At 40.4% G+C, this 9059-nt stretch overlaps 1 protein-coding gene across 1 annotated transcript; it reads left to right on the top strand.

The window, feature by feature from the left end:
• Positions 1-68: 68 nt before the first annotated feature.
• Positions 69-8790, top strand: LOC104271285 (zinc finger protein 64 homolog, isoforms 1 and 2-like; the record flags this gene model as incomplete). Its single annotated transcript, XM_009865905.1, is given in 6 exon segments — positions 69-308; positions 1683-1844; positions 2841-2903; positions 3506-3757; positions 7512-8495; positions 8498-8790. Coding segments are annotated over 6 exon segments (1994 nt in total), but the record flags the coding sequence as incomplete, so codon positions are not given.
• Between the last annotated feature and the right edge of the window lie 269 nt (positions 8791-9059).

Raw genomic sequence — 9059 nt, 5'->3', positions numbered from 1 at the left:
GATTTGAAGGGCTTCGGCCCTTTCCCTTTTGTCAGGACGAGCTCTTGACCGTGTTCCTGTTCCCACAGTTCCTGGCGGCACCACCGTGCTGGTGGAGCTCACCCCCGACATCCACATCTGCGGCATCTGCAAGCAGCAGTTCAATAACCTCGATGCCTTCGTGGGGCACAAGCAAAGCGGTTGCCAGCTCACCAGTGCGGCGGCCGGGGCCACCAGCACGGTCCAGTTTGTGTCAGAAGAAACGGTGCCATCCACACAGGCTCAAACCGCCACCAGGACCATCGCTTCAGAGACCCAAACCATCACAGGTATCATGGTGCTACATGCCAGGAGCTTCCCTGGTGCCAAGTGGCGATGTCATGTAGCCCTCTGCTCCTGTGGCCCCATCACACGGAGCCAAAATAAGTTTTCACGTTAGTTGTCACGTACCTGCAAGCAAAGGCAGGAAAATAAGTGGTGTGCTGGCTTCTTGGGTTTGGTATGACAACAGTTAACTGGATAATGGACTTACAAGTTCACTTAGAGAATTGCTTAAGTCTAATGTGTTGTATAACCAGCTTGTACAAACTAATTAACATTGTCAATACTTAGGAAAAATAATCAAATTACTATGCATTTTATGTTAAGAGTGCTCTTGATGAAAAACAGACACAGAATTGCCATCAGGCACCACTCCAGGCCTTTTATGGGAGAGTGCTGCATTCCCTAACATTTCTCCTGCAACTAATTGGCAGGAAAAATATTACTCAAAATTTCTGCGTATGCAAGGGCTCAAGTGAGGTCCTGGTCCTGGAGACATTTACATAAAACTAGAGTTTTGTTCCATGTGTGAAGGTTTGCCCTTCTATATATAGTCCTATTTTATTTTATTTTGGTCTAGGACCTTACTAAAATCCAAATTATTTGACTTTAATTTGAATAGACAGATTAGGGCACAGAATCTGGAAGAGCAGTGAAACAAACTGAATTCAGGGCCCACTTCCAGGAATTTCTGTATTCTAATCCCTCAACTCAGTGTGGGTTTTGGATGACTCATTTTTCTGCTTCATATTTACTCGTCTTTAAAATGAGGGCAGTTATATCCTTCTGCCCTTTTGGGGTATAGTGTTTTTTAATTGATTTAAAAGCTGTGACTTTGGCTGGGATAGTTTCACCTGTTATTCTTGTGAGTAAGAGCTAAAAACAGTGCAGTTGAGAGAGGCTGAACTTTTTTTAACTTTTTTTTTTAAAAAAAAATTATTTACATGATGCCTTTTTGACAAGATTTGCTATATAAATAATTTTGAGTTGCTTCTCCAGGCTGTAGCACAGCCAGTATTGAAAAAGTAGTATATTTTTAGTAATGGAAGACCTAGACATACATCAAAAATAAATGAACTTCTTAAGAAACTCAACAGTGCAGTCAGGTAAGATTCAGTAGGCCTATATAGGGTTGTACTAATTTCAGCATGGCTCATCAGGTCTTGATGGAATTTTCATTCACAGCAGCACAGCAAGGGAGAGAAAAGCCTGTTTCCTTTCCCCCTCCCTTGGTGAATAAGAATCTAGGAACAGGAATGTTGTTGGAGGAAAAGGGGAAAAAAAAACAGAATAGAGAAGTAATTAATGAAACTAGAAAATAATAATTAAGTTTTTCTGGTTAGAGAATTCAGTGGTTTCAAACTGAGCTCTTCTATGTTTAGTTTCTGCACCAGAGTTTGTTTTTGAGCATGGCTATCAAACATACCTGCCCAGTGAGAGCAGTGAGCCTCCAACTGCTGCTATCGTGGCTGCGCCACCAAAGGCACATTCAAGAAAATCTGCTTCCTCACTTACACAGAAGAAACTGAACTGCTGCTATCCAGGTAAGGTGTAGGTTATACCTTCTTCCTTTTCCTTTTTAAATTCCTAGGTTTCATATATTGATAAGCACAGTAGCTCTGTCTGGCTTAAGCAGTTAGGATGTGCGGAACCTGGAAGGCAGCCTGCTTACTAAAGGTGCGGTGTTCTGCCGTTCATACCAACGGTAGTTTTGCTGTTGATTTCACATGTCCTTAGACCTTGGTCCTATACTGTGGCATACGTGGATGAGGCTGCGGTAGGTTTGCGTGTAGACATTGATCTGTGCCCACACCCACTGCAATGTAAAAGCAGAGCCTCGTTACCTTTTTGCTAACTGCCGCTGTTGTGCATGAGAAATATTACATGTGCCTTTTGCTTTATATGTTTTGTCTTTGGTCAGTTAGTGTTTTTATAAGGATGGAATGACCCAAAGCATTTGGAGACCTTAAAGAGTAAAAAACGTGCAGTATGCAGAAAACAGGTGCAGAGGCAGCCATGTAGATGAGTAGTCATGTTAATGGTAGCAGAAGTTACGGTCTCTCTTTGCAAACTTGTCTTCATTTGAAAGGCACGTTTCACATGCTTAGCATTTATTTCTGTACTCTAAAAGTGTCGCACTTTCCACTTGGACAGAATTCCTGAATGGTGAGCTGTTACCAGAGTTCCCAGTTGCACTAACTTTAAGTCATACGTGGAATTAATTAGTTCCCCCAGCATCCCAAGTGTACTGTAAAGAGCATTTCTAATCTTAGACAGAGAATTTGTTTCAGAGCTTACAGAAGATGGTAATGTAGAGAGTGAATTGCCTCCTAGGGGAAGCGTTAAAAAGTGAAAGTTCATAAGTAGGCTGATCACTGTTTTAAGCAGGTGTGAGTAAACAAGATGGGGAATTTGTGTTCGTGTTAATACTGAATTTTAAAATGTTCTTAAAAATAAACATAATGCCCAGATTATGGTAGTATTTTTATTATTTTGTTAGATTTTTCTTGAATTTAGTGGTCTTATCTCACCATTTTCAGGTTGCCAGTTCAAGACTTCCTATGGTATGAAGGATATGGAACGTCATCTACGAACGCACACAGGTTAATAGAGTTGCTACATTTTATTTTTTGGTTGGTTTCCTCCTTTTGTCTTTTTGCCAAATGATATTTTCCTACAAAATAACGCATCTATAGATAAATTAGATGGAATGTACCCATGTGTCTGTAGATTCTAGTGTTGTAGTTCTCTGTGCCTGGCCTTACCCTTTTTGGGTAAGCCATGTCCCACTATGGACAGTACCACTCAGAGCTGTGAAACATTGAACACTGCACAGTGATTTAAGGCACAGTTAAATTTCTGAGGTGCAGACCATGTGTTTATCGGGTGCAGTCTGGTGGTAGTGTATAAACCTAGTTTATTCTTCGTATGGAGCAATGATTCCAACACTTCATCTCCCTTCCCCCTAAAGAGCAATTGCAGAGTTGTAAAAGGAGAAAGTTCCAAAGGATCATTTAAATTTGTTGCACTGGTGCATGCAGCCCTCTGGAGCATAGCAGAGTTCTCAGCTGATAGGATGTCTCCAGAAATCCAGTGTCCAGCTTTTGAAAATTAGTCCCATTTTGGTAGTGTTTAGTGTGTGCCTTTTATTGCAATGACATCCTTACAGTGCAAAATAATCTCCATGCTCTTCTCTCTGTTTCAGGAGACAAGCCCCATAAATGTGAAGTCTGTAATAAATGTTTTAGTCGTAAAGATAAGCTGAAGATGCACATGCGGTCTCACACTGGGGTGAAGCCGTACAAATGTAAGCACTGTGACTACGCCGCTGCTGACAGCAGCAGCCTCAACAAGCACCAGCGCATTCACTCCAACGAGCGTCCTTTCAAATGTCAGATCTGCCCTTACGCGAGCCGCAACTCTAGCCAGCTAACTGTACATCTCAGATCTCACACAGGTAGGTTTGTACTCAAATTCAGATCTGTAAGGGTTTGAAGGTCATGGGGAAGACTTTGAAAGGTATACGGGTGTCAAGATGCCAGAAAAGGGCATATTCAAATTCTCAAAAGCACTTGGGCATCCAGCTTCTGTGAAATTTTTGGACACAGAGTCTAGTAGGGCAGTACAGCTCTACTAAAAATACCTGGAAGCAATAAGAAGATAGAACTGACTTCTGGTAGATTTTCTTCTGTACTACTTTTGAAACTGCCTATTAGATATTCTTAAACCACTGGAACTGAAGGATCTAATTGATTGATTGGTTAATTGATTAAGAGCATCTAGGTTCTTATCTGTGTCTCTCAAATCTGGTCCACTATATTAGAAACACTGAAATTACTTTATAATTGAAGTAGTCAGTGCAAACCTTGCATCAGTAAATTAGTAAGTAACTAACAATTTAAGTTACTTTTTTTTTTTTTCCCTTGCTTTTCTTTGTGGTACCTTCCTGGTCCAGACTGATGGATGTTGCCAGTGTAGTATGAGCAGCTGGGACTATGTTCTGCCCCTGTTACTTTTACTTCATGGATAGATTTAGACTCTAGGCTTACAAACATTGTAGCATTTTATATTTGCATTACATGCCTAGATTTCATTTTAATCAGATTTCTCTTTTATACATTGTTCCTAGAAGAGATTTGCTGTAGATACTGCTGTACAGTTGTCTTTGTGTGTTGTTTTTCACCTAATCCAGGGTACTGGATTAGTTTCTGTGTTGTCTTTTATACATTTGATTAGTTCTGTGAATTTTAGCTGCAAGGTGGTTATGGTTCAGTGATTACTAGATTAGCTTTGAACCTATCCTACATCTGATTCTGAATTCAAGTACTAAACAACATTAGTTCAGATGTGTGCAAGATGGGATTTATTTTGAGTAGATAAAAGAAATAAATCCCTTGTGCATTGTGCAGGAGGGGAGGGTTAAACCAATCTGTCTCTAGGAGAAAGGAATCTTTTATACTTCACAAATCTGCTGTGATGGAACAGGCAGGACTGTCAGGCAGTTGTTTTACATGTTTCTCTTTCTCTCTCTCACTATATAAGATGTTATGGTCAGTCAGAATAGTAGGGGATGTTATGAGAAGTTACCTGTTAGGAAACACACAAGTCAGGGAGTGGGGTATTGCATTTTCCCCATGTCACAGAAGAGCGTGCATACGTGTGCATTTATGTACGTAGGCTCTGAATTTCACTGTGGGAAAACCTATTATTGATTGTGGTTCTCTTGTATTTCCAGTACAGTTCTGTTTTTGTGGCATTAAATATTGCAGTAGTTGGGAAGGCGGTTTAGGCTACATTTCTTTTTGGCAGATCAGTCTGTTTTATCTTAAGCAATTGGATTATGCTAAAACTCAAGTCTTTGGCTGTCTCTTCCATTTCTTCAAAATAAATCCCCTTTTGTAAAAGGACTCTTTTTTTTATTCACTGAAAGGATGCATAAGAATTTCAAAAGTAATCTTTTCATCTTTGTTAGGTTACAAAGCTGTTATGTGCACAGCCAGCCAGTTTTAGGAGAAAAGTAAGGCTGGTGTGTGGCATATATTGCTTACTGGAATTAAATTAGTCATTCTCTAGAAGGTGAGCGTAGTCTACATTGCTCAGAGTGAGGTAATCTACATAGCATTACTTGTTGAACTCGTCATCTAAAGATCAGTTTCCTGTTAAGTAAACCCGCTCTTACAATTAATAATTCCAAGATCAGACAGTCTTTTATTTTTTTTTAGCTATATTCTGTCATTGTTAATTATGTATGTTCAGAAATGTGAAGAAATATATGTAGTAGACCAACTTTAAATAAACAGAACCAACATGCTTTGCTATATTCAGTAAAATTGCTAATTCTTTTTCATATATTGTGCTACCATGTATATGAAAATTAAATCCTTGAAATACATACTGTACCTTCATCAGCAAAGTAGATAAAAATTCAGTAGCTGAGTGTGCAGCTAAGACTGTAAAATAAACTAGAGGATCAAACAGTGTAGCTTCATCAATACAATCTGTTTAATACAGATAATACACCATGTATCTCAATTATTAAACAGATACATGGATTAGCACAGTAGGCCGCAATTTGATTTGAAAAATACGCAGCTAAACCTATGACATACGTAGCTGAGTAAGCAAATTATGCGAAATTATACAGCTATTGCAAACACATAAAATATTAGCTTATAAAATCAGCCATTTGCATTTTGATTTTTAAAGAAGATAAATGCTTGCTGAACCAAGTACACTCTATTTCCTTCACCACCAAGGATGTCTTAGAACCTAATAACATAATTCTTCCACTTTTTCAAAATAATACCTACCTAAAGACTTAATGCTCAGGTATTTTGGAGAACTATACATGTTTAGATTAAAGAAAAAAAGTGCACAATTATTTAGCTGGGTTGGTAGGTTTACTTTGGACCATTTTTTAATGAGTTCAGAACAGAGTCACAGGTCTTTACCCTGGAATTATTATGGACTAAACAGAGCTACAGCTTAATTTGGTTATGCATGTTGATACGTAAGCCTACAAATCAAGAAAATGCAACATAGTGGTTTGGATCCAGGCAATTCAAATGGTTATTCATGTAGGTAGTCTGACATAAATAAGGTTACAGAGGTGTTGCAGATGAGTGTTCATTTTCCATGCTTCATCAGTTAAGAATTTGACCTAACTCTCAACAGCTACTGTTAAGTTTCTGAATCAGCACTGATCTCAAAAATAAATTTAAAAAAAAGAGGAGGGCAGTTGCAGTATTGTGAATATTTCTTATACCTGCTTATATGAATACAAATTGATATTGTGTGAATACAAACTGATATTAGATTTTCTTGAAGTGATCTGTAGGTATGATACATGGCACAGATATCTCTTTCTTGATTGTTGTAATGCCAGAAAAACAGAAGCTTAAGGTGGCTTCTCTGTGTAAGCACACTTTCCTAGAGGCACATACTTGCATGGGTGTTTCATTAGTCTTGCGTTTGTCTTTTCTTGTTGCATTTATGTAGCTTTGTTTCCTCTTTTTTTTTTTCTTTCCCTGTGATTGTAGTAATGCTTTGGTTGTGCAGTCACCTGACACTCACCTAGGGATGGACTTTGGTCCCTCCATCGCTCTGTGTTCTGGGCAAGAGTTTCCACTGCCTTCCTGTGTCGGCAGTGGGGTTTGTGCCACACCACACGAACTGGGCCCAAAAAAGGAATCAGTTTCCCCTGTCAGCTAATCTGACTTACTGTGTGAACAAATGCACAAGAAAGGCAGGAACATGTGGTTGAGCATCGAAGTAGCGTACCGTTTATCTAGGCTTAAAGTTAACCTACAAGCCTCTCTGTAAATCATGCAGTATAAATTGGAGACATGGATGTGTTCATGTTGTTTTCTTAGACTTCAAAAATATAGTTACAGTGTTTATTAATGTTAAACAGCAGTTGAGATACACAGTTGCTAAAGAGGGATAAATGGAGCACACGGAACTAAAAGTAGAGAATATCTAAGGTGCGGACATGAAAAAGCAACAGATGTGGGGAGGCATGCTCGTGGAGAGTTTGCATCCAGTTGTGTCGGACCAGGTGATAAATAATGTGCCATTCAAGTTCTCTACATCTTGAATATATGTTGGGAGTTTACAGGTATTTAGAACGAGGCAGCTGTACGTAATTCGTTATAGCATTGGTATCTCCAGTCTCATGTGTATTTTGAGCTGTGTTTTTTTTTTGTTGACAGGAGATGCTCCTTTCCAATGTCAAATGTGTCCTGCTAAATTTAAAATCAACTCAGACTTGAAGAGGCACATGCGTGTGCATTCTGGTGAGAAACCTTACAAATGTGAGTTCTGTGATGTCCGGTGTGCCATGAAGGGAAACCTGAAATCACACATTCGTATCAAGCACAGCATGGAAAATACTCTCAAGTGTCCAGAGTGTGAATTTCAGTGTGGAAACAAGACAAGCCTGCGGCACCACATAAGAACTCATCAGCCTGAGCAACCAGTGAAGTGCTCAGAGTGCAACTACTCTTGCTCCAACAAAGCAGCTCTGAAAGTGCACGAGCGAATTCACTGCAAGGATCGTCCTTTCAAATGTGAATTTTGCAGCTTTGATACCAAGCAGCGGAGCAACCTAACAACTCATGTGAGGAAGGCTCATGGTGACAAAGTCAAGACCAAGAAGCAAACTGTGGAGAAGAAGGAAGGAGATAGGCCTAAGCAAGGTGGCTCCAGGCAGGTTGCCAAACTGGATGCCAAGAAAGCATTTAAATGTGACCTGTGCGACGCTTCCTTTGTCCGAGAAGATTCTCTCAGGAGTCACAAGAAGCAGCACAGTATGTATAATGGATCTAAAAATAATGAAATGGCTGTTCTGCAGCTCCAGATGGATCCCAGTCGGCAGACCAGTGCCCCAATCACTGTCAGTCACCTCCAGGTCCCGCTTCAGGCTGCTCAGGTTTCCCCATACAATGAGGGAAGGGTCAAAATCATTGTGGGTCACCAGGTTCCTCAGACTAACAGTATCGTTCAAGCTACATCAGTGAATGTCGTGCCTCCCACATTAGTTAGCCAGAGTCAGGAAGACCTCTCAGCCAACAGCCGCTTGCAGCTTCTGGGCCAGGTCAGTCTGTTGGCACCACCTCCGCCTCCCATATCTCAGAGTGAAGCAGGACCTGTGGCACAACCAGCAGTTCTTCTCACAACCCACGACCAAAGTGATGGAATCCTGCTGCTCCTGTCAGCAGTCATGAGGCTTCAGCAAACCAGGCTTTCATCACCAGCTCTGGAATCAGCTGCTCTGACCTAGAAGGCCTTAATGCTTTGATACAAGAAGGAGCAACGGAAGTGACTGTGGTTAGTGATGGAGGTCAGACTATCACAGTGTCCACTTCGGCTCCACCTCCTCCTATCTTTTCTTCATCCTCTCACACAGAAGCCCCTAAGCAGACCTATTCTATCATTCAAAGTGGAGCTCATACAGCTTTGCTGTGTCCAGCAGACTCCATACCAGATTAGTCACAAAGTAGTCTTACTAAAAATATTTCAATCTCAGAAGCAGCGCTAACTTCAGCAGAAATACCTAGGACGTACGTGAATGTGGAATTTGTCCTACAAAGCCAAATACCTTCCACTTAAATGTTTTGCTTATCTGTGCATGGAAACGTGCATCTTGCATGTGAAAAAGAGAATGTGTGTATTTATGTGCCTCTGTTGATATCAGAGGCTGTGGTCTCTGTAAAATCTGAGCATCGAAGGAACTGTTGGCAGTTTCTCCAGGCAGTAAG

The sequence above is a fragment of the Apaloderma vittatum genome, unplaced genomic scaffold, assembly GCF_000703405.1.
Source record: "Apaloderma vittatum isolate BGI_N311 unplaced genomic scaffold, ASM70340v1 scaffold21983, whole genome shotgun sequence".
NCBI classification, from domain to species: Eukaryota; Metazoa; Chordata; class Aves; order Trogoniformes; family Trogonidae; genus Apaloderma; species Apaloderma vittatum.
The sequence above is the reverse complement of the archived record's forward strand: the minus strand, read 5'-3'. Positions and strand labels throughout refer to the sequence as shown.